This window comes from Mirounga leonina, unplaced genomic scaffold, assembly GCF_011800145.1.
Source record: "Mirounga leonina isolate KUSES-001 unplaced genomic scaffold, KU_Mleo_1.0 Mir_84, whole genome shotgun sequence".
Lineage (NCBI taxonomy): Eukaryota > Metazoa > Chordata > Mammalia > Carnivora > Phocidae > Mirounga > Mirounga leonina.
In genome coordinates, this window is record NW_023270827.1 from 327,186 (window position 1) to 353,295 (window position 26,110).

The following is a 26,110-nucleotide window of genomic DNA, read 5'->3' on the forward strand; positions in this document are numbered from 1 at the left end:
CCAACATGAACTATTGGTCTGTGAAATAGAAAAGATCATGGCACTTCAGGCAAATTCAATCCCAATGCCCAAATGATGTTATCAAAACTCAGTCTCTTCCTCTATCTCCTCTGTTCTCAGAGTATTGGTGCTATCCTCAGCAGATTCTCTTCACATGTTGGTTCCTAGCAGTTCCAGGCTTTCATCCTGAAAAAAGAGCTTCTCTTTCTCAAGGGTTGTTGGAGTGAGTTTTACTGGACTGACATGGTCTTGTGCCAGTCCCTAACACACTTGCTTTGCCCAGGGTGCTTGAGTACTGAAGTCTAAATGGGGCCATGGGGCATGAGATCCAAAGAGACCAAGAGAGGGGTGGCTTTGCAAAGGAAAATCTGGGTATGATTATCAGAAGAAGGCAGGCAAACCAACCTCCATCCACTATAATCAGTGTAGCTAATTACTTTTTAAAAAAATCTCTAATAAGTTTAGAAAGAGAAAGAGACTAAGTCTGTAAGATATAAAATCTGGACATTTTTCTAGCTTTTCTGAAGTTAGTCCCTCAATGTGAGTTTTATTCTTTGACCTGAAGTGTTATGCATTTCCTGATTTTAAGACAGATATTCAAAAACTAATTGCAAGGAGATAAGACTTCTGAGTGTGTGTGTGTTTAACTGTTAAAATTTATTTAAAACTGAGTGGAAGCTTAAATCCTCCTAAGAGTGGGGGTGGGAAGGAAACCACTGCACCCATAGCTAGAAATGGTGAAAATCTGAGCCCAAACAACGGTTTTGATAATGGAGAGAACATGACTAAGTCAGGAAATATTTAGAAAGTAGAATCATCAGGTCTTGGTAACAAGAGAAGTAAAAAAGAAGAAGACGTAAGATGATATGAGTTTCTGGATTGAAAAAACAGGGCTGATAGTGGTATTATCAATAAAGATATCAGATGAAGGAGGAAGATCAGGTTTGGGAGAAAAGAGGACAAAGTTGACAAGTTTCAGTTTTCTTTTTTTTTTTTTTTACAAGTTTCAGTTTTCTATGTATTGAATTTGAGTAGTTTGAGTATATTTGAATTTGAGATTAGTATCTCAGAAAAGACACAGGTTATAGGCAGGGACAGAGGTGATTAAAATAATCAAATAAATGATAGAATCATGGGATCAGACAACTTCTACTATCAAAAGAAAACATTTTATAATATAAACATAAAAATTTAAAAACCAACAAATATTTACTCTGTGCCATTGTGGAACATAAAGATAACTTTTTGTAAAAAGCCCTTCTTTTCAAGGAGTTTTTATTCCTACATATACATCTTAATTTGTTTTGTTAGTTTACAATTGGTACATTAGATTTTCTTAACCTTCTTTAAAACAACTTTTGTTTTTTATTTTTTAATTGTAAAAGCTTTATATGCTTTTTGTAAAGGAAATATAAGCAAAATATAAAGAAGAAAATTAAAATCACCTGTAATTCCACTTTGCAGATATAATAACAATTTTGGAGTATTTTTTTCATCTTTTTCTAATTACATTTTATACACAATTTTTTTTCAGAGTTTTGATAACATACATATTTGCAGTTTTGTATTTGCTTTTTCATTTAACATTGTCTTGAGTATTTTCCATGTCATTAAAAAAATCTTCATATTAGTAATTTTCATGGTCATATAGCATTTTACCAATTGGACATTCATCTCCTTTCTGATGGACATTTATTTGTTTCCAATCTTTTTTTTTTTTTTTTAAAGATTTTATTTATTTATTTGACAGAGAGAGACACAGCGAGAGAGGGAACACAAGCAGGGGGAGTGGGAGAGGGAGAAGCAGGCTTCCCGCGGAGCAAGGAGCCAGATGTGGGGCTCCATCCCAGGACCCTGGGATCATGACCTGAGCTGAAGGCAGATGCTTAACGACTGAGCCACCCGGGCGCCCCTGTTTCCAGTCTTTCAATGTTATAGATCATGTGTTAATATTTTTCATATTTTACCCATTTATGGTTTTGTAGAATAGAATTCTGAAAGTGGAACTAATGAATCAAAGTATGTAAATGTTTTTAAGTGTCTTGATACATAGTGCCAAATTTTAATTTCCAGTAAGCTTGTAGTAATTAATGCTTCTTTCCAGCAAGCAATAGGAGAATCTCTGTCACATTTACCAGGAGTAAGATGTCTAATTTAAAACAAACTTTACTAATTTGACTAATAAGACATTAATTCATTATGGTTAAAAATAAATTATATTAGGTGAAAGAAGCCAGACCACCCCCCCAAAAAAGTATTCTGAATGCTTATATTTATATAGAACTCTGGAAAATGGGAACTCCAAGTGACAGAAAGCAGATCAGTGGTCACCTGGGAACCAGGGATCAGGTAGCAAGAGGGAGGATTTATCAAGGTGCAAGAGGAAAGTTTTGGAGGTGATGGATATGTTCACTATTTTGATAGTGGTGATGTTTTCATGGGTATATGCAATTGTGGAACTTACCAAATTGTACACTTTGAAAATGTGCAGTTAGTAATTCTCTTCAATAAAGCTGTTTAAAAATTGTTTAAAAATATTGTTTTAATCTGGCTTTAAAAAATTATTAATGTATGAACATTTTCACGTTTTTAAAAAAGATTTATTTGAGAGAGAGAGAGAGAACGAGTGGGGGAGAGGTAGAGGGAGAAAATCCCCAGCCCAACTTCCAGCTGAGTGGGAGTTGATCCCAGGAACCTGAGATCATGACCTGAGCCGAAATCAAGAGTCAGCTGCTCAACTGACTGAACCACCCAGGTGCCCCACATTTTCACATTTTAGTTATGAGTATACACTTCTGTGATTTTTTGTGTTCTTTATGAATGTTTCTACATTCTAAGGTGGAGACCTTAGCATTTTTCTCCTGGATTTGTGAACTCTACACCTTAAGAAAATTCACCCTCAGAGTTCTTTTCTCTTGTAATTTTGCACTCTGTTACTGCATGTTTTTGGGCTTCATTTGTGCAAGATAATTTTATTTATTTTATTATTTTTTTATGTGCAAAATAATTTTAATCTAGAGGATGTACTACAACCCTACAAATCCCTAAACTACAATAAACTGGGGCGCCTGGGTGGCTCAGTCGTTAAGCGTCTGCCTTCGGCTCAGGTCATGATCCCAGAGTCCTGGGATCGAGCCCCACATCAGGCTCCCCGCTCCGCGGGAAGCCTGCTTCTCTCTCTCCCACTCCCCAGCTTGTGTTCCCTCCTTCGCGGTGTCTGTCACATAAATAAATAAAATCTTAAAAAAAACCTACAATAACCTGTCCATTATCACTTTGCAAAACCAAAAAAAATCTTTTAAACAAAATTCAACTTAGGAAATGAAAGAAGGACCTTTTTAAACAAAAACTGTACGACAGCACTATGGGAGTTTGGCCAGGAGTCCTTTCGCTTACAATGGCGCGGAACAATTCCCTTCCTTGACTTTCCTGGGCTCCTCCTTTGGCGGCTTACACAGGAAACCAAAGGTGGGTAAGGCCACAGATGAGCTCACGCTGGCATGACGTCAAGAAGCCTTGACGTCAGAAGGCGGTTGCCACGGGGACCATTCGCCACCGACGGCAGAGTCGTGAAACCTCATCACCGCACTCGGCTCCCTTTCGGCCTATGCAGGGTCTAAGCTGCTAAAGAAGCTTTAACCTTAAGGGGGCCTCAGGGAGAGGAGTTGTGCTGCTGCCGCCGAGAGCCTCACCTCCGCGGCTCCGGGTCCCGGGCCCCGGCCTGTGGCTGCGAGCGGCGGCTTCAGGAGCCAGCGGAGGCGGCGGCGACCGACCTGCCGGCTCTCCCCCGCTCCGTGCAGGACTGGGAGAGGGGATCCGCCATATTGGAGCCGGAACCGAAGGTGCCTTGCAGCCGCAGCGCGACGCGGGTGGCTGTGGCGGCTCTGGCCTGGATGTGAGCGGAGTCGGCTGCGCTGGGGCCCGCAAGCCTGGGGAGTGAATGAGTTGCTTACGCTAGTATCCTCCCCGCCCACTCTCTCCACTTTCCGCCGCCGGGGCCGGACCGGGAGGGGGCCGGAGTCGGTCGTGGCGGCGGCGGCGGCAGCGGCAGGATGTTCTCCAAGAAGCCGCACGGGGACGTGAAGAAGTCTACCCAGAAGGTGCTGGACACCAAGAAGGACGCGCTGACCCGTCTCAAGCACCTGCGCATCGTCATCGGTGAGGAGCGAGGGGTGGTCGCGCCCAAAGGCCTTCCAGTCTCTGGGAGCCCCTGGGGACTCTCCCGCCCTCCCCGGCGCTGTGCGGGAATAGAGGGCGAGGCGTTGCCTGCGCAGAGACCCGGGAGGGCGGGTAATTTGGGGAAGGGAAAACTTGGCAGTTGACAGATACTAATCACCACCGACACAGGGTTACCTAATCTTGAGTTAATAGTCCGAGCTCATTTTTACAAACGAGCATTACTCTAAAAACTTAGATCTTTTTTAGACTTTCCGGAGGCTTGGTGTTGTCGATAATGGTGTTTATAGAATATGTATGTCAGGTAACTACCGCCGTCCCCATCCGAGTGGGGGGGAAAAAAAAAACCCTAGGGCGCCTGGGTGGCTCAGTTGGTTGAGCGGCTGCCTTCGGCTCAGGTCATAATCCTGGAGTCCCTGGATCGAGTCCCGCATCGGGCTCCCTGCTCAGCGGGGAGTCTGCTTCTCCCTCTGACCCTTCCTCTTCTCATGTGCTCTCTCTCTCATTCTCTCTCTCTCTCAAATAAATAAATAAAATCTTTTAAAAAAAACCAACAACACTAAACTCAACAGTATAAACCTTAATCTTTCAAGTTTCTTGGCTCCTGAGGGCGAGGAAGCAGTTACACCTCTGGGAAGTGGCTGGTTTCCAAAAATCTTAGGGCAAGAGCCCCGCCCTTCTGTTAAAGTACCTTGTTCATCATTACTGTCACTTAGAGGGAAGATTATTATTAATTACAGAAAACAAAGTAGTTTATAACTTCCTTTGCTTCTCGAAAATTGCATACAATTCTGGTTTTATTTAGTTAAAATTTTCTTACCCTCTGTTGCCCTCTACATCTCTTTGGCTAGCAGACCAAATAGTGCTCCGAGTTGTGGCAATAGGGTTAAACGAATCTTTTGAATACTTGCTCATTTCATATAGGCTGATAAGGGCTGTAAGGATATTTATGGAACATCCGGTTCAGGACTGATCTTTTTAGATGGAATTTGAGGTGAAAAGGAAGGTTACTTTGCTTGTGTTGGTACAGAGAGTTATTGGCAGGACTAACTTTAGAACCCAGATGCCTAAATCCTAGTTCAGAGTTTATTATCCTAAGCTCTCCTTTTAATGAGTGTTTTTCTGAAAAGTGACGTTTAATTAGTGATGTAAGTAAGTCCTGTATTTGAGCTGTGTGTTTCTCTGTTGTTTATTCATACCATCAGGATACTACCACCACCATTTGTATGGTTTACAAAATGATTTCACATAAATTATAATTAATCCTCACAGTAACTATAGAGGTAGATATTATTATACTCCATATTTTACAAATGACAAAGCTGAGGTTTGGGAATGTTAAGTAGTCATCCAGCTACTAGGAGGCCAGAACTGGAGCCCAGATTTCATATCTCCAGTTTGTTTTTTTACTCTTCCTACATTTATGACAGCAAATCTTTATCACAAGTAAGTTGTATTTCTTTCTGTGGAGTAAGAAAACAATTAAATCCAGTTTAGCGATATAAAAAGAGATCCAGTTTTCAAAAAAATATAAATCTTCTAAATATAGTTGAGACTGTGATCTTTTTATTTTCATTCTACTTGAGAGTTAAGTCATTGAAGAAAAGGTTTGGCTGAGAGAGTGCAACAGACAAAGTGTGTGAATGTAGATGTTCACAGATGATGGTCGTTTAAAATTGGAGACTTAATGGAATTTGACACCTACTTGGGACAAACTGTAGGTTGAGTAAAGTCAGAGCTATAAAGTTGAGTTCCAATAGAGTATTGACATTTCCTAAATTAACTGCTGTATTCTTTAGTTACAGAGTGGTTAGGGAATGGTTCATACATACTTCTTGGGTATAAAAGTTTTTTCCATCTGTGTGACATGGTCTAAATTAAGAGGCTAGACGCGTTAGATATTTTGTAGGGTCTAGCTTCCTTGGTTTGAAAACAAAACAATAATAAAAAACCTCTTTGTTTTTTATTAATTTATGGGCTTTTAGAAAATGGAGCATATACTATATATAAACACTTAAAATATCCTTAAGAACCTTCAAATAGAGAATACTGTGCTTTCAGACTCCCTGCCCTGTCAGTGGATGAGGTCCATACAGAGATTACAGCACTTTAGTACTCTTATTTTTATTTATTTATTTTTAATATTATGTTTTATTTTAGTTCCAGTGTAGTTAACATACAGTGTTATACTAGTTTCAGGTGTATAATATAGTGATTCACCAATTCCATATATTACTCAGTTCTCATCAAGGTAAGTGTACTCCTAATCTTCACCTATTTCGTCCATCTCCCCCACCCACCTCCCCAGTAAACATGTTTGTTCTCTATAGTTAAGAGTCTGTTTTTTTGGGGTGGGGGCGCCTGGGTGGCTCAGTCAGTTGGCATCTGAATCTTGATTTCAGCTCAGGTCATGATCTCAGGGTTGTGGGATTGAGCCCCACATCAGGCTCCACTGAGCTTGGAGCCTTCTTGAGATTGTCCTTCTGCCCCTCCCTTCCAGTTCACGAGTGCGTTCCAGTTCATATATATATATATATATATATTTTTTTTTTTTTTTTTTTTTTTGGTTTGTCTCTTTTTACACCTCAGTAGTTTTAAACCAGTAGTTCTCAACCAGGGACAGTTCGTTGTCCCTCTGGCAATATTGGCAATGTCTGGAGATACTTTTGGTTGTCACAAATGGGGGAGAGGCTACTGGCATCTAGTGGGTTGCAGATATGCTGCTAAATATCTTACATTGCTCAGGATAACACATCACAACAATATTCTGGCTCTAAATGTAGTGCTGAGATTTAGAAACCTTGTCAAAATAATGAAGTAAAAGATGGATCTCCAGATGTTGTACTTGTTATGGAAAGAACCTAAATGTCCATTGACTGATAAATGGATAAAGTGGAATATTACTCAGCCATAAAAAAGAATGAAATCTTGCCACTTGCAACAATGTGGATGGAGCTAAAGTATATTATGCTAAGCAAATTAAGTCAGTCAGAGAAAGACAAATACCATATGATTTCACTCTTGTGTGGAATTTAAGAAACAAAACAGATGAACGTAGGGGAAAGAAAAAAAAAAGAGGGAGGCAAACCATAAGAGAGACTCTTAACAATGGAGAACAAACTGAGGGTGGCTGGAGGGGTGGTGGCTGGGGGGATGGGCTAAACGGGTGATGGGTATTAAGGAGGGCATGTGTTGTGATGAGCACTGGGTATTGTATGTAAGTGATGAATCACTAAATTCTCCTGAAACTACAGTTACAGTACATGTTAACTAACTAGAATTTAAATAAAAACTTGAAACAAAAACAACAAAACAAAAACAAATGTACATTGGTTCTACTATATTAATTAATTGAATAAAATATTCTGTATCTTTAAATGATTACAGTTATTTTGTTTGAAATATGGTTAATGTAATTCCTAAGAAAATGACTGTGAAAAAGTAGAGTGACAAAAACTATAAGGTCCACCAATCAGGTACCTTATTTTGCAGATGGAAGAGCCATTTCAAATCCTGTATTTATTTTTTTTAAATGTTTTATTTATTTATTTATTTGACAGAGAGAGAGACACACACAGCGAGAGAGGGAACACAAGCAGGGGGAGTGGGAGAGGGAGAAGCAGGCTTCCCGCCAAGTAGGGAGCCCGATGCCAGGCTCGATCCCAGGACCCTGGGATCCTGACCTGAGCCGAAGGCAGATGCTTGGCATCCCCATTTCAAATCTTTTCTGGAAGTAGGTGCGAGTTTTACCTAAAAACATTGTGAGGAAACTAGTTTGCAAAGTGGGCATTGCCAGTTACACAGGATTTTTATTTTTGATTGGTTCCATCTGAACTATATTTTTAACCCTTAAAATGAATTGCCATTCATTCAGGGTATTTAGGGAGAATTCAGTGCATCCAAATATATGAGAACATAATTTAAACATCCAGTCTAAACCTTTTTCCTGCCATGTGTTCCTAAGGGACACATGAGACATTCCAGCTGAATTTTACAACTTGACTCTGAAGGACTTAGATTTAAGTCTGCTGTGTTTATTGATATTGCTATATATTTTATTTGTAGAAACTGGGAGTTAGAGTTTTTAAAAAACAGAAATAAAGCCTTGTCTAGTTTAAAAAGTTTTGTGTTATCCTCTCTTCTCTTCCCGTCCCCTTTTTTTCAATTACAAGCCTTGAGATAATACACTAAGTTAGCACATGTAAGGTAGCTAACAATGCCTGCATATAGTGGATATTGACTAAATGTTAATTTTCTTCTGTGGCTAGGTAAGTTCAGTCGTGATGACTTAAAAATAAGAAGATGAGTTCTTATTCAGTTAATAAATACACTGATTTTTGTTGGATCATTCTTTTTTTTTTTTTTTTAAGATTTTATTTATTTATTTGACAGAGACAGCGAGAGCAGGAACACAAGCAGGGGGAGTGGGAGAGGGAGAAGCAGGCTTCCCGCTGAGCAGGGAGCCCGATGTGGGACTCGATCCCAGGACTCTGGGATCATGACCTGAGCCGAAGGCAGACGCTTAACGACTGAGCCACCCAGGTGCCCCTGGATCATTCTTTCTAACAGCTTTATCGATATAGAATTGGTATACAATAAATTGCACATATTTAAAGCATGCAATTGAATAATTTTGACATACATACATACCTTGTGAAGCCATCATGGCAATTAAGATTAGGGACATAGCCAGACATTCCAGGTAGCAATTTTATCTATAGCCTCCCAAAGTTTCCTTTTGCTCCTTGGTAATCCCTTTCTCCCACCCCTGCATGCACCCCATCCCCCCCCACCTTCCCTTGGGCAAAACTTTGTGTGTGTGTGTGTATGGAATTACACAGTTATGTGTGTGTGTGTACGTACATATGGAATTACACAGTATTTACTCTTTTTTGTTTGGTTTCTTTTATTCAGCCTTATTTGAAATTCATCTATGGTGTGTTGGGAGTATATTGCTTTGTTGCTGAGTAGTATCCCATTGTTTGGATATGCCACAATTTGATAATCTACCTGTTGATGGACATATGCATTTGCAGTTTTGGGCTATTACACATAAAGCTGCTGTGAGGTGTACTTGTTTATAGACACATGCTTTTTTCTCTCTTGGATAAATACCTAGGAGTGGAATGGCTGGATCACATAGTTGTGTGTTTAAATTTATAAGAAACTGCCATACTGTTTTTTTTTTTTTTTTAAGATTTTATTTATTTGCGAGAGAGACAATGAGAGACAGAGAGCATGAGAGGGAGGAGGGTCAGAGGGAGAAGCAGACTCCCTGCTGAGCAGGGAGCCCGATGTGGGACTCGATCCCGGGACTCCAGGATCATGACCTGAGCCGAAGGCAGTTGCTTAACCAACTGAGCCACCCAGGCGCCCCTGCCATACTGTTTTTTATAATTTTACATTCTTACCAGCAGGGTATGAGAGTTCCATTTCCTCCACAAAAGTACCAACACCACTTGGTATGGCTGGTCTTTTTAATTTCAACCACTCTAATAAATATGTAGTAGTTGTAATTGTTTCTCTGATATCTAATAAGGTTGAGCTTCTTTTCATGTGCTTATTTTTCCATTGTATAACTTCTTTGAGTGTCTATTCAAATTTTTTCATTCAGTTTTGAAAATTCTTTATATTCTTTGAATACACGTACTTTATTAGATACATGATTTGCAGGGGCGCCTGGGTGGCTCAGATGGTTAGGCGTCTCCCTTCGGCTCAGGTCATGATCCCAGAGTCCTGGGATCGAGTCCCGCATCGGGCTCACTGCTCCTTGGGAGCCTGCTTCTCCCTCTGCCTCTCTCTCTCTCTGTCTCTCATGAATAAATAAAATAAAATCTTAAAAAAAAAAAACAAACATTTGCAGAGATCTTTTTTCCCAGTCTTTGGATTGTCTTTTAAATTTCTTAATATTTTCTTTGAAGGAGTAGGAATTCTTAATTTTGATTAAGTCCATATATCAATTTTGTCTCTCATGGTTTATTCTTTTCATGTTAGATCTAAATCTTGGCCTAAGCTGAAGTCACAAAGAGCTTCTGCTATCCTTTCTTCAAGAAATTTTGTAATTTTAGGATCTATTGAGTTAACTTTGTAAATATGGTTTAAGGTATGGATTGACTTTTTTTGTGTGTGTGTGTGCAATGGATATTCAATTGCTCCAGCACCATTTGTTGAAAAAGACAGCCCTTTCTCCACTGAATTGCCTTTGCACTTTTTCCAAAACTCATTTGTCTATATATGTGAGGGCCTATTTCTGGAATTTCTATTTTGTTCCAGTGATCTGTTCGTTTGTGTTAGAGCCAAGACCCCTCCCTTTCCCTCTTTTCTCTTATTCACTTTCTCCTCTCTCTCTCCCTCTTTCTCTGTATGTGTTCACACACACACACGCACACACAGTTTTTGTTGGTTTTTTTTACCGTAACAATAAATCTTGAAATCAGGTAGTGTTGTTCCTTCCTACAACTTTGTTCTTCCTTTTCAAAGGTTTTTTTGGAGGTGGGGGTGGTGGGGGTTGTATCAGGTCCTTTGCATTTCCATATGAGTTTTAAGATTAGATTGTCAGTTTCTTAAAAAAAAAAAAAATTCCTCCAGGGATATTGATTGGGATTATGGTGGCTCTCTTGGTCAATTTGGGGGGGGGGGGGGCAGGGAATAGACAACAATATTGAGTTCTCTAACTCATGAACAAGATATGTTTCTCCATTTACATAGGGCTTTTTAAATTTCTCTTGGCAGTGTTTAGTAGTTCTTAATGTACAGGTCTTACACATTTTCTGTCACTTATCCCTAAATATTTTCTACTTTTGATGCTGTTGTAAATGGTATTTTTAGATCCATTTCCTTGCTAGTGTATGGAAATACAATTTTTTTAAAGTGTTGCTTTTTTTCTTTTCTTTTTTTAGTAATCTCTACACCCCTTGTAGGGCTTGAACTCATGACCCCCAAATCAGTAATCACATGTTCTTCCTACTGAGTTAGCTGGGTGCCCCTGATTTTTGTGTACTGAGCTTGTATATCCTGAAATCTTGCTGACTCACTTAGTATTGCTAAACTCACATGTTCATATTAATTTTTTGTAGATTCCATTGGGTTTTTTACATAGACAGTGTCGTCTGAATAAAAACCATTTTATTTCTTCCTTTCCAACGTGGATGCTTTTGTTTATTTTTTTCTTGGCTTATTGAACTCACTAGAACGCTTAGCACAGTGTAGAATAGAAGTGCTGAGAGTGGGCATCCTTGTATTGTTCCTGATCTTAAGAGTAAAACAATCAGTTTTTTTTATCATACAACATGATACCTTTTATCATGTTAAGAAAGTTTCATTTTTTGCTGAGAGTTTGGATCAGGAATGGATGTTGGATTTGTTAAATGCTTTTTGTACTACTGAGATGAACAGATCTTTCTTTCATTTATGAATCTGATGAATTATAGTCATTGATTTCAAATGTTAGTCAGCTCTGCAGTCCTGGGATTAAACCTCACTTGGTCATAATGTATTGTCATTTTTATATATTGTTGGGTTTGATATGCTAAAATTTTGTTTATAATTTTTATATTTTTGTTCATGAGGGATATTGGCCTGCACTTCTCTTTTCTTGTAATGGTTTTGGTTTTGGTATCAGGTAATGCTAGCCTTATAGTATTAATTGAGAAGTATTCATGTAGAATTATTTTTTACTTAAATGTTTGGTGGAATTCACCAGTGAAGCCATCTGGATCTGCAGTTTTCTTTGAAGCCATGTTTTTAACTATTTTATTAGGAAGACGGCTGTTCACGTTATCCATTTCTTCTTGAGTGAGCATTGGTAGTTTTTTTTTTTTCAAGGAAGTTTTATTTCATATAAGTTGTCAAGTTTATAGGCATAAAGTGGTTCATAATACTCCCTTATCCTTTTGATGTCTGTAGAATCTGTGGTGATGTCACCTCTCTTAAACTTGATATTGATAATTTGTCTTTTCCTGATCGGAATGACTGGAGGCTTATCACTCTTATTAATCTAAAAGAACCAGCTTGTGGCTTTACTGATTTTCTGTTTTTCCATTTTTATTTCATTGATCTCTGCTTTGATCTCTTGATTATTTCTCTTTTTTTTGGCTTAGGTTTAATTTGCTCTTTTTCTAGTTTCTTAAAATGTAAATTGAGATTACTGATTTGAGACCTTTTTTCTTCCCACTGTAGGCATTTGGTGATACAAATTTTTCCTAAGTAGTATCCCACAAATTATGGTATTTTGTATTCACATTTTCAGTGAGATCCATAGTACATTCTACCTTGCCTTTTTGGTTTCTTCTTTGATCCATTGGTTATTTATGATTGTGTTCTTTAGCTTCAAATATTTGTGGATTACTCAGATAATTGTTACTGATTTCTTTCTTTTTTTTTAAAGATTTTATTTATTTATTTGACAGAGAGAGACCAGCGAGAGAGGGAACACAAGCAGGGGGAGTGGGAGAGGGAGAAGCAGGCTTCCCGCTGAGCAGGGAGCCTGATGCGGGGCTCGATCCCAGGACCCTGGGATCATGACCTGAGCCAAAGGCAGACGCTTAACGACTGAGCCACCCAGGCGCCCCTGTTACTGATTTCTAATTTAGTTGCATTATAGTCAGACAACATATTTCATGACTTGATTTCTTTAAAATTGATTTGATAGTCCCACATAGGTTCTAACTTGATACATGTTCAATTTGCACTTGAAAACAATACATATTCTGCTGTTCTTGGGTTGAATGCTCTAAAAATGTCAATTAGGACAAGTTGTTTGATAGCGTTGTTAAAGACTCCTGTATCCTTGCTGAATTGCTGTCTACTTGTTTTATCAATATTGAGAGGGAGTGCTGAAGTTTCTGATTGAAATTGTGGGTTTGTCTGTTTCTTTTTGCAGTTCTATCAGATTTTGCTGAATGTATTTTAAAGTTCTCTTATTAGGTGCCAAAACATTTAAGATTATTCTTTCCCCTTGATAAATTGATTCTTTTTTCTTTTTTTTTTTTTAAGATTTTATTTGAGAGGGAGAGAGAGAGCATGTGCGCATGCATGCACAAACGGGGAGGGAGAAGCAGACTCCCCGCTGAGCAGGGAGCCCAAAGTGCGGCTCAATCCCAGGACCTGGAGATCATGACCTGAACCGAAGGCAGGTGCTTAATGGACTGAGCCACCCAGGTGCCCCTAAATTGATTCTTTCATCATTATGAAATGATCTCTTTCTCCCCAGTAATATTCTTTGCTTTGGAAATTGGCCTTTTAATTAAAATGTTTGGATGATGTACATTCTTTTTTTTGTTACTGTGCTCTTCGTTATATACCCAGAACTTATTTGTCTTATTAAGTGGAAGTTTATACCTTTTGACCACCTTCACCCATTTCCCCCACCTCTTGCCTCAGTCAACCCCCAATCTGTTATGTTTTTATGAAGTTTTCTTTTTAATTTTCACATATAAGGGAAATCATATAGTATTTGTCTTTCTCTGCCATTTCACTTAATATAATGTAGCGAATGGCAGGATTTTCTTTTTCTGTTTTTGTGGCTGACTAATATTCCATTGTATATATAAGTGTAGGATGTATGTGCGTGTGCATGTATACATGCACACACACATTACATTTTCTTTATTCATCCATTGGAATAACTGAAGTTGTTTCCATGTCTTGGCTATTATAAATAATGCTGTAGTGAATGAGGGGATGCAAGTATCTCTTTGAGGTAGTGATTTCATTTCCTTCAGATATATACCCAGAAGTGGAATTGCTAGATCATATGGTAGTTCTGTTTTGAATTTTTTGAAGAATCTCCCAACTGTTTTCCACAGTGGCTGTACTGATTTACATTCCCACGAACAATGTACACAGGTTCCCTTTTCTCCACATCCTTACCAATACTTAACTTCTTTTTGAAAATAGACATTCTAACAGGTGTGAGATGATATCTCACTGTGTTTTGGATTTGCATTTCCCTGATGATTAGTGATGTTGAGCACCTTTTCATGTACCTGTTGGCCATCTGTATGTCTTTGGAAAAATGTCTATTCAGATCTTCTGTCTATTTTTAAATTGGATTGTTTGTTATTTTGCTATTGAATTGAATGAGTTCTTTATATATTTTGGATATTAACCCCTTATCAGATACATGATTTGCAGATATCTTTTCCATTCTGAGGGTTGCCTTTTCATTTTGTTGATGCTTTGCTGTGCAGAAGCCTATTAGTTTGATGTAATTTGGTTATTTTTTATTTTTAAAAGATTTTATTTATTTGACAGAGAGAGAGACAGCGAGAGAGGGAACACAAGCAGGGGGAGTGGGAGAGGGAGAAGCAGTTTTCCCGCAGAGCAGGGAGCCCGATGCAGGGTTTGATCCCAGGACCCTGGAATCATACAACTGAGCCACCCAGGCACCCTGGTTGTTTATTTTTGCTTTTATTATCGCTTCTCGGCCTTTTGGCTAAGATCAAGTGTATTTTTGCTTTTATTGCCTTTTTGTTGTGAAATCCAAACAGTCATCAGGACCAGTGTCAAGGAGCTTACCAATTATGTGCTTTTCTAGGAGTTTTGTGGTTTCAGGTCTTAGTGTAAGTCTTTAATTTACTTTTAATTAATTTTTGTATATGTTGTAACATAGGGGTCCAGTTTCATTCTTTTGCATGTGGCTGTCCAGTTTCCCCAACACTGATTATCTTTTTCCTGTTGTGTATTCTTGGCTCCTTTGTTGTAAATTAATTGACCATTTATGCATTGGTTTATTTCCCTCAATTCTGTTCCATTGATCTGTGTATCTGTTTTTATGCAAATATCATACTGTTTTGATTACTTTAGCTTTGTAATAGAGCTTGAAATCAGGGAGTGTGATGCCTCCAACTTTGTTCTTTCTCCAGATTGCTTTGGTTGCTTGAGGTACTTTTTGGTTCCATACAAATTTTAGGTTTATTTTTTGTATTCTTGTGAAAAATGCCATTGGGATTTTAATAGGGATTGCATTGAATCTTTAGATTGCTTTGGGTAGTGTGGACACTTTAACTTTTAAGTTTTCCAATCTGTGAGTATGGAATGTATTTATTTGTGTCTTCTTCAATTTCTTTCATCAGTATCCTATAGTTTTTAGTGTATGGATCTTTTACCTCCTTACTTAAATTTATTCCTCGGTATTTTTCTTTTGATGGAATTGTAAAAAAAAAATATTTTTTCAAGTAAGCTGTACACCCAACATGGGGCTTGAACTCACAACTCTCAGATCAAGAATTGCATGCTGTACTGATTGAGCTAGCCAGGGGCCCTAGGTTTGTTTTCTTAATTTCTCTTTCTCATGGCTCATTGTTATTCTCATGGCTCATTGTTAGTATATAGAAATGCAACTGAATTTTGTATACTGATTTTGTATCCTGCAACTTTACTGAATTTATTAGTTTTAACAGTTTTTTGGTGGAGTCATTAGAGTTTTCTATGTATAAGAAGAATAGGTCATCTGCAAATAGAGACAGTTTTACATCTTCCTTTCAAATTTGGATGCCTTTAACTTCTTCTTGCCTAATTGCTCTGGCTAGGACTTCTAATACAATGTTGAATAAAAGTAGCAAGAGTGGGCATCTTGTTCCTGATCTTTGAGGAAAATATTTCAACTTTTTACCATTAAGTATGGTGTCAGCTGTGGGCTTGTCATATATGGCCTTTATTATGTGGAGGTGCATGTCCTATATACCCAGTTTGTAGGGAGTTTTTATTATGAGTGGATGTTGAATTTTGTCAAATGCTTTTTCTACATCTATTAAGATGATCATGTGATTTTTATCCTTCATTTTGTTAATGTGGTGAATCGCATTGATTTTGGATGTTGAACCATCTTTGCATGCTTGAAATAAATCCCACTTAATCGTGGCTATGATCCTTTTAACTCATTGTTGAGTTTGGGTTTGCTGCTCTTTTGTTGAGGATTTTTGCATCTATGTTCTTCAGGGATATTATTTTATAGTTTTCTTTCTTTCTCTCTCTTTTTTTCTTTCTTTTAAAGATTTTGTTTATTTATTTGACAGAGAGAAACACAGCGGGAGCGGGAACACAAGCAGGGGGAATGGGAGAGGGAGAAGCAGGCATCCTGCGGAGCAGGGAGCCTGATGCGGGGCTCGATCCCAGGACCGTGGGATCATGACCTGAGCCAAAGGCAGACACTTAATGACTGAGCCACCCAGGCGCTACCTCTCTCTCTTTCTTTCTCTCTTTTTCTTTCTCCTTCTTCTTTTCTCCTTTCTTTCTTTTTTTTTTTTTTTAACTGTCAGGGTAACGCTGGCCTTATGAGTTCAGAAGTATTCCCTCTTCTCTCATATGGAAGAGTTGGAGAAGAGTTGGTAATTATTTTTCTTTATTTTTTTTTTTTAAGATTATTTATTTATTTGAGAGAGAGAGAGAGAGACAAACAGCATGAGAAGGGAGAGGGTCAGAGGGAGAAGCAGGCTCCCCGCTGAGCTGGGAGCCTGATGTGGGACTCAATCCCAGGACTCCAGGATCATGACCTGAGCCGAAGGCAGTTGCTTAACCAACTGAGCCACCCAGGCACCGTGTTTTTCTTTAAATGTTTGGTAGAATTCACCAGTGAAGCCATCTGGTCCTGGACTTTTCTCCTTGGGAGGCTTTTGATTACTGACTCAGTCTCCTTACTTGTAATTGTTCTGTTCAGATTCAGACCAATAAGTAGTCATTTATATGTGGATAATGTACATTTAATGCCATTATTGATTTAGTTAAGTTTGAACCTGTTGTCTTGCTATTTGTTTTCTATTTGCCCTGTTTTTCCCTCTTCTCTCTTTTTTGCTTTCCTTGTATTGAATAAATTTATGATTCTTTTAGAAATCTCCTTTGTTGGTTTATTAGCATCTCTTTATTATTATAGTGATTGCTCTAAGATTTATAATATATATCTTTACCAGAGTCTACTATTAGGTGATATACCACTGTATCACTTCTCATATTGTATAACAACTTTATAACAGTGTACTTCCATTTGTCCCCTCAGCCTTTATACTTTTTTGGTCATACATACTTATACATGTTGTAAACGCCATACCATATTATTTTGTTTAAGCAGTTATTTTTTTAAGGACTTTTAAATAATAATAAGAAAACATGCATTTACCCATGTAGTATCATTTCCCACTGCTCCTCATTTCTTTGCAGAGATAGTTATTTCTATCCATCCAGTATTATTTTGGTTCTGCCTGAAGGACTCCTTTAATGTTCCTTTGTGATGATAGTCTGCAGGTGACGAATTCCTTACACTTTTGTTTGTGTGAAAAGTTTTTATTTTGCCTTCTTTTTGGAAAAATATTTGACTCTGTTCAGAATTCTAAGTTGATAGCCTTTTCCTTTGTCCTTTAAAGATTTTACTCCACTGTCTTCTTTCCTTCCTTCCTTCCTTCCTTCCTTCCTTCCTTCCTTCCTTCCTTCCTTTCTCTCTCTCTTAAAAGATTTTATTTTTAAGTAACCTCTACATGCAATATGGGTCTCAAACCGACAACCCCGAGATCAAGAGTTGTATGCTCCACTGACTGAGCCAGCCAGGTGCTCCTTGCTTGCATTATTTTGATAAATCTGCTATCATTTTTACTCTGTACATAACATTTAAAAAAATTTTTCTGGCAGCTTTTAAGATTTTCTTTTCATCACTGGTTTTGAGCAGTTGTGCCATGGTATAGTTTTCTTAGTATTTTTTGGCTTTGGGGGTTCATTGAGCTTCTTAGATTCGGTTTACATTTTCATTAAGTTTGGTCATTTTTTTTCCCCACATCTTTCTCCCCTTTTTTGGAATTTCATTTATTAATATATGAGTAAGTATTCATATTAGATTGGTATATTGGGAAAGTATTATTAGTATATTGGAAGGTCTCAGCTTGAAAATAACTGACATTCTTTTCCGTTTAGGGGGGATTCTTTTTTCTCTGTGTTTTATCTTGGGTAGTTTCTCTTGCTGTCTTCAAGTTCACTAGTATTCTGCTACATGCAATCTGCATTGATTTTATCTAGTTTATTTTTCATCTCAGATGTAGTTTTTATCTAGTTCATTTTGGGTGTAAAATTATATTGTCTCTTTTTAACATCTTGAACACTTGGAATACAGTTAAAGTAACTTAATATACTTCTGTGCTTATTCTAACTTCTTTGTCAGTTCTGGGTCAGTTTTAATCAATTGATTATTTTCTTTATCCTGAGTTGTTTTCTTCTTTCTATGCTAACTAATCTTCGCATATCTGATACTGTGAATTTGATCTTAGCTTCTGGATATTTTTGTATTCCTATAAATTCTTGAGCTTTATTCAGGGATGCAGTTAAATTACTTGAAAGCAGTTTGAGCATTTCAGGTCTCGCTTTTGTGGTTTCTTGAGTGGATCTGTCTGGGGCTAATTATTACTTATTATGAGGCAACATCTTCCTGAGTATTCTACCCGGTGAATGCTCTGCAGATTATGAGTTTTTCTGTAGTTCAGCTCTTGGAAACAGGTGCTATTCTCAGTCTTCTGTGATCAGTACTGTTCTCTCAAATTCTTTCACACAGTTCTTTATCCTGTCTTGGGAAGTTTCTTTGTCAGTATGTTATGATCATACTGGAAGGGGATCTTCCTCAGTATCCTGAGTTCTCACTGTGTGCATCTCTTTCTTCTTTGGTGCTTTGTCGTGTGAATTCTAATTATCCTGGTTTCCTTGGACTGTTAGCTGATATTCTCAGTTTATGGATTCTGCTGGCTCTGTCTGATTCCCTTCTCACCATGGCCTGAAGGCTCTTAAGTCAGTAAGCTGGAGCAGTCCCAAAGCACCTGTTTGTGTGCCATCTGTCAGGAATGACTTTCCTTACCTGATGTCTATACCTGCTTGAAACAAACAAAAAACCCACAAAAGACCCTAAAACATAAGTTTTCTTTTTTTGTCTCATTTTTAAAATTTCGATAAACTTTTTTTTATTAACATATAATGTATTATTTGTTTCGGGGGTACAGGTCTGTGATTCATCGGTCTTACACAATACACAGCGCTCCCCACAGTATATACCCTCCCCAGTGTCCACCACCCAGCCACCCCTCCACCCCATCCCTCCCAGCCCCCTCCGCTCCAGCAACCCTCAGTTTGTTTCCTGAGATTAAGAGTGTCTTATGGCTTGTCTCCTTCTCTGGTTTCGTCTTGTTTCATTTTTTCCTCTCTTCCTCTATGATGCCTTGTTTCTCAAATTCCACATATCAGTGAGATCATATGATAATTGTCTTTCCCTGATTGATTTATTTCGCTTAGCATAATACCCTCTAGTTCCAGCCACGTCATTGCAAATGGCAAGATTTCATTTTTTGATGGCTGCATAATATTCCTGTGTGTGTGTGTGTGTGTGTGTGTGTACCACATCTTTATCCATTCATCTCTCGATGGACATCTGGACTCTTTCCACAGTTTGGCTGTTGTGGACATGGCTGCTATAAACATTGGGGTGCAGATGCTCCTTCAGATCACTACATTTGTATCTTTGGGGTAAATACCCAGGAGTGCAATTGCTGGGTCATAGGGTAGCTCTATTTTCAACTTTTTGAGGAATCTCCATACTGTTTTCCAGAGTGGCTGCACCAACTTGCATTCCCACCAACAGTGTAAGAGGGTTCCCCTTTCTCCGCATCCTTGCCAACATCTGTCATTTCCTGACTTGTTAATATTAGCCATTCTGACTGGTGTGAGGTGGTATCTCATTGTGGTTTTGATTAGTATTTCCCTGAGGCCGTGTGATGTTGAGTACTTTTTCATGTGTTTGGCCATTTGGATGTCTTCTTTGCAGAAATGTCTGTTCATAAAACATAAGTTTTCAAGACATTGTACACCAGCTACTGATAGTAGGAGGTTCTCTGAAACAAATGAGACTGAAAATTGGCTTCATACAAAGCAACTTGCTCCCCATATTTTACTTTTTTATATTTAGAGAAGAAATTGGTTATCATTTGATCACTAAAAAATACGTGATTGTTTTTCTCTAATCTGAATGTGTTAATGTTTCACAAGGAAAATTAGATTAAAATATCCTAAGTCAGAAAAATAAGGAATATTCAATAGGTATAAATGGTAATGTATAAGGATAGAAACAAATATTATATCTTCATTAAATAAACTTAAAAATGGTATAGATTACGTTTGGACTGATATGAATGAAAATCTGAAAATGTGTAGGAGTCATTGTGAATTGTAAACTGCTTATAAAAATAAATTGATTTTATACCTTGAATATATTTTTAAAGATTTGATATGCAAAATTAGTAATTCTATATACATGATATTAGGCTTTTTTATATTCTTTATTTATTTTTCTTTTTTTTTTAAAGATTTTATTTATTTATTTGAGAGAGAGAGCACATGAGAGGGGAGAGGGTCAGAGGGAGAAGCAGACTCCCTGCCGAGCAGGGAGCCCGATGTGGGACTCGATCCCGGGACTCCAGGATCATGACCTGAGCCGAAGGCAGTCGCTTAACCAACTGAGCCACCCAGGCGCCCCTTTTTTATATTCTTTGAGTCTTACTGATTTGAAAAATTAATTTGACCTAATTGAAATACTTTACCTTTGTGTATTTATGAAGAAGTGATACACTGAACAGATTATTTACGTGTTACTGATTAATTAAATAATTACTAAAAGAAGCTGTTTCAAATACTGTAAGCCACCTCTGCATTAACATTTCATTTTTATTAAGGATTTTATTCCATCTAAATGACTTTATATAATGCTTATAGGACTGCATAAAATGTGCAGTATGTGCAATAGAACAATTAGTGGTAAAACAGACAACTGAATACCCATACTTAAAGAAAGGAAACGTTATCAGGTTCTAGGGATGAGCTGATTAAAGCTCTAAGGCATTGAATTTGGTTCTTAGATTTCCTGACAGTTAAAGTGTAAAGAGCTATGTTAGGTTAAGTTTTCAGTGTCTTAAAAAAAGGAAGCATACTTTTTCTAAAAAAACATTTTTTTCTTGTTTCTAAATTCAATCATGGCTTATGTGTATACGTGTGTGTGTGTTCATATATTAGCTAACATCTTTTCTTCTAGAAGAATCCATGTGATAGAAATAGACCTTGAGGAAAATAGGAAATAGGGATAAGTATGTTTGTTAAATCTGTTTCTAATTTCAAATATCTATACAATCTATATGATTTTTTCCTTTTTTTCTTTTTTTGTATTTCTGTCAATGGCATCATCATCCTTCAAGTTACTAAAACATGAAACTTTCATCTTTGACAATGTGGTAGACAAAGATAAATGGATATAAGGGTATCCCACATAAATGTATCTTTGTCTGCCACATTGTCTTCTTTAACTTCTTGTTATCCCTCTCTGGTACTTTACATTTTAGCAATATTGAATCAGAAGTCACTTTCTGTGATGCCTGTACCTTTGCTAATGGTATTTACTGTACCATGCTGTCTTCATGTCACTCTTAGACCCGAAGCTTCTGCTCTTCCTTCAAGGCTCAGGGCAAAATCTGTATGTAGCTTTGGTGCAGCTTTCCCTATCAGAGGGGCATAGGAGCTTTTCCTACACTGTGCTATTTACTTTTAGTAATTTGGTTATTTTATTACAATGTATTTATTTGAATGACTATATCATAACTATCTTCCTGAGGGCAGAGGTGTGTCTTTTCTTCTTCATGTTCCTAGACTCAGCATAGTGCCTGGCATATAATAGGTGCTCAGTAAATATTATGTAGTTCAAGAATGAATATGTTTAAAATAAAATAAAATAAAATACCTGATTAAGCTAAAAAAAAAAAAATATGTTAGGTATGAGGAGAACAAAGTTGCTTTTTTTGTGGCAATTTCCTTTTAATTGACCATGGTAGAAAAAAACATTTAAAGTCAGTGTCCTGATCAGAAAGAGGCCTTGGGTTGTCTTTAGTACCTGTGCAGAAAAATGGGTTCAGAACCTAAAGTCTGTATTATGTAAAAAAGAAAAACCAAAAAAACAGAACATTAACTGAAAAAGGTTTATGGCATTATGGAGAAATTATCAGATAATCTCCCCTCATTATTGAGAGAAATCTTCATGACTCATATACATCTAATTTTTAGAAAACTTATGGCTGATAGCCCAACAATATGTTAGCTTTAAGGTGTGTTTCCCCACCCCCATTTAACAGAATACACTGATCTGTAGCTAGAGAAGGTGAGTAAATATAGCACAAAACATCAAGTTTGTGGCCCTAATTTGTCATAGCAGCCACAGGAGACTAATACAGATTTCTTAGTGTCTTGGCCTTTTGCTCTTCCATATGAATTTGGGAATCAGCTTGTTAAATCCCTAAATAATATTTGTTAGGATCTTTTATTGGATGGACTTGGATCTGTAGGTTTAATTTAGAGGAGGTTGATATTGGTAGGGTATCTGTTCTTCCTATTCCAAGGAGCCTCCATTTGTTTATTTAGGCTCTTTTTATTTAAGAGGGACTTGCATGTCTTTTTTATAGTCAAGGACAGTTAACATTAAAAAAGGATGTTAATTTTTAAAAGGAGGACTTCTGTTTGCTACAGGAGGAGCTCATGTGACCACTTCATTAAATGGTGGTTTAGATAAAGATGAAGGAGAAAGAATGTTCATCTGCATAAAAAGTGATATATGGATGTTTTATAACAAAGTAAATTCAAAATAGTTCTAAATCTTCAGGATAAAATGGGAAAGAAATAAGGAAATATATTTTATATATTGGGATAGGGAAGACCATTCTCAAAACTTACACCAGAGTGAGAAATCATCACAGAAATGCTTGATAAATTTGCTTATATGAAACATTTTATAGCTATAATAGTAAAACCCATCATTAGCAGAGTTAAAAAACACCAAACTGTGAAACATATGCAACAAGTTTAAGAGAATTGATTCCCTAACTTATGGGCTATTAAATATGAAACTTTGATAGACACTAGGGAGGGTATGTGCTCTGGTAAGCACTGTGAATTGTGCAAGACTTGAATCTCAGATCTGTACCTCTGAAACAAATAATGCAATATATGTTAAGAAAAAAAAAAGAAGAAGAAGAAGAAGGTAGCGGGAGGGGAAGAATGAAGCAGGGGAAATCGGAGGGGTAGACGAACCACGAGAGATGATGGACTCTGAAAAACAAACAGGGTTCTGGAGGGGAGGGGGTGGGAGGATGGGTTAGCCTGGTGGTGGGTATTGAGGAGGGCACATTCTGCATGGAGCACTGGGTGTTATGCACAAACCATGAATCATGGAACACTTCATCTAAAACTAATGATGTAATGTATGGGGATTAACATAAGAATAAAAAAAATGAAACTTGGAAAAGATTGTGACATATGTTGTCAAGACATATTAAAAGTAGACCTCTCGGTCTGCCCTCTCCCTCCTCCACTGCTATGGCCTCCTCTGCTGCTGCTCCTGGTGCTGCTTGTGTGCTCGTTCAGTGAGGACCTGATACCTCCTTTGTGAAGTGGCAGCTGAGGAGACTCCATTGCTCTCCATTGCTGATGAAAAGCCCCAGGAAGGAGACAAGGCTGAGAATAATGGTCATTATTAATTTTAAGGTGACGGGGCAGGATAGTTCTGTGGTACAGTTTAAGATGAAGAGGTATACACCACTTAGTAAACTAATGGAAAGCCTATTGTAAAAGGCAGGGTTTGTCAGTGAGGCAGATCAGATTCTGATTTGATGGGCAGCCAATCAATGAAACAGACACATCTGCACAGTTGGAAATGGAGGATGAAGATACAGTTGATGTGTTCCAGCAGCAGACAGGAGGAGTCTACTAAAAAGAGGACTTGCTACTCTACTCTAGAACTCTCTTCCTCCAGACCAAGACAGTCTCAATGAGAAAACTGCAATTTGATTCCACCACATCTTTACTACTACAGTACTGTTTTCTCGATTCTTTCATTTTCCCCTTCCCCATTACTTAATTGTATATAAAATAACTGTGTATGTGCACAAGCATACTGTATTCTTTTTTTTAAGATTTTTATTTATTTATTAGAGAGAGAGAATGATAGAGAGCATGAGAGGGAGGAAGGGTGAGAGGGAAAAGCAGACTCCCTGCCGAGCAGGGAGCCCGATGCAGGACTCGATCCTGGGACTCCAGAATCATGACCTGAGCTGAAGGCCGTCGCTTAACCAACTGAGCCACCCAGGCGCCCCTGTATTATTTATTTATTTATTTATTTTTTTAGCTAAATGGCCGATGGTATGTTTTGATTGACATCAAATGGAGATGGAATGGGGAAATAGACTGGTTCTGTGAAAATACCTCCTTTCTCTATTAGTGGCATGCTCATTCAGCTCTTTATATTCCAGTAAGTTATTTTGTTCTCAGCATTTAACAAAAAAAAGAACAACATAAAAATCCTTGCATACCTTGTTCAATTGGAGAATTTTAATGTTTTTTATTTATCATTTATCATATCAAGGAGAATTTTATAACTTTTTTGTATGAAGCTGTTATATGTAGGGCAATCTGTCTTTAAGTAGGGATAAATTACTCTAAAAGAAATTAATCCTAGATAGTTTTCTTTTCAAGTCAAGCATCTTGTTGTTTAAAAAGATTTTATTTATTTATTGGCCAGAGAGAGAGAGCTCGTGCATAAGCAGCGGGAGGGCAGGCAGAGGGAGAAGCAGGCTCCCAGCTGAGCAAGGAGCCCAATGCGGGACTTGATCTCAGGACCCTGGGATCATGACCTGAGCCAAAGGCAGAAGCTTAACGACTGAGCCACCCAGGCGCCCATAGATTCTGTACTTTATTCTCAGTCTCTAACCTACTAAAAAGGGATAAATTAGAAAATTATTTAAAAGTTACATTTTGGGAAAACAAGAATTGAATGAAAGGAAATAAAATTCATTGTTGGTATTTTATGTCAAATAAACACAAGGAAATCCTTAAATTGTGTCACCTAGCAAAATTACTCTTTCCCTTCCCACCCCAAACTGAAGTAAAATAGCTAGTAAAAGGTACATTTGTGTTACCAAAAATTTGTCATCATTGTATGAATCCTTTTAAATCAGTAGGTTCAAGATTCCCAATCACCTTTCTTTTTCTATCAGTTGTCTTTAGAGCCTTCTAGAGGCAAGTTGGTTGTTACAATAAACTGCTGCTTATAAACATGCCATTTATTGTAAAATGTCTTTAAGGAAAATACGCATCTGTTTGATGACTTTATTTCTTTAAAACTCTTGAAAATGTTGGGTCTGAGCAATCATTTGAATAAATATATAGTGCTTTGCTAGATTTTAGGCAACTCCAAAGGAGTAAAGGAGTTGATGGCACAGTAAAATGTTAAATATGAAATAGTATAAAAGAGAAAGATTGTAGGAATTTTAATAGTATTTACTTTTCTTTATTCATTGTAATACATTTTCCAAATGTGCATATGTTTATTTTCAGCATCCAGAAGAATGCCTTTGAGTGTAGGGGGATGAATTGAGAAATTATTTTCTATTTTAGAGGTGTAGAACTGGATCCAGAATAGCAGTAGCAATGTATTTTGATTCTTCTATCGTCTGACCACTCAAGAAAAGGACATTATTTTATAATAATAGTGGTATACTAATAGCTGGCGTTTGACCCTGTTAAAGTGAAAGTAATGCATTCGTTCACAGTAAACATCAGTAGTTGGTGATACAATAGTTTGTAGTTTCTAGACTTAGAAAAAAAGTTTTTTCCCCAGTCTGATTTCTCTTTTTCAGGTTAATTCTTTCCCAGACTAGCCTAGAAGTTCTAGCTCTCAGATTCAGTTAGCCAGTTAAGGTTAGGCAGATCTCACAAATTGGATGTCAGGGGGTTGAATATTAGGCTATCTAAAAGGAATAGATTGGCAAAATAAACAGAAATATTCATCCTTTAGCATTCTCTCCCCATTTCCCCTTACTCTCTGCCCCTGGCAACCATTAATCCACTTTCCATCTCTATGAATTTGACTATTCTAGATGTT

General features: G+C 37.6%; 1 protein-coding gene and 1 pseudogene across 7 annotated transcripts in view; both read left to right on the forward strand.

The window, feature by feature from the left end:
* Window positions 1-3,766: 3,766 nt before the first annotated feature.
* The window catches only part of LOC118002882 (ral GTPase-activating protein subunit alpha-1), a 251,636-nt gene continuing 229,292 nt past the window's right edge, over window positions 3,767-26,110 (forward strand). For all 7 annotated transcript variants that reach the window (XM_034993496.1, XM_034993497.1, XM_034993493.1 and 4 more), the window contains exon 1: window positions 3,767-4,158. In XM_034993496.1, coding sequence (XP_034849387.1) covers window positions 4,053-4,158 — 106 coding nt within the window. In that variant the 5' untranslated portion in view covers window positions 3,767-4,052. The remainder of the gene's footprint in view (window positions 4,159-26,110) is intronic.
* LOC118002867 lies at window positions 4,454-24,170 on the forward strand (annotated as a pseudogene).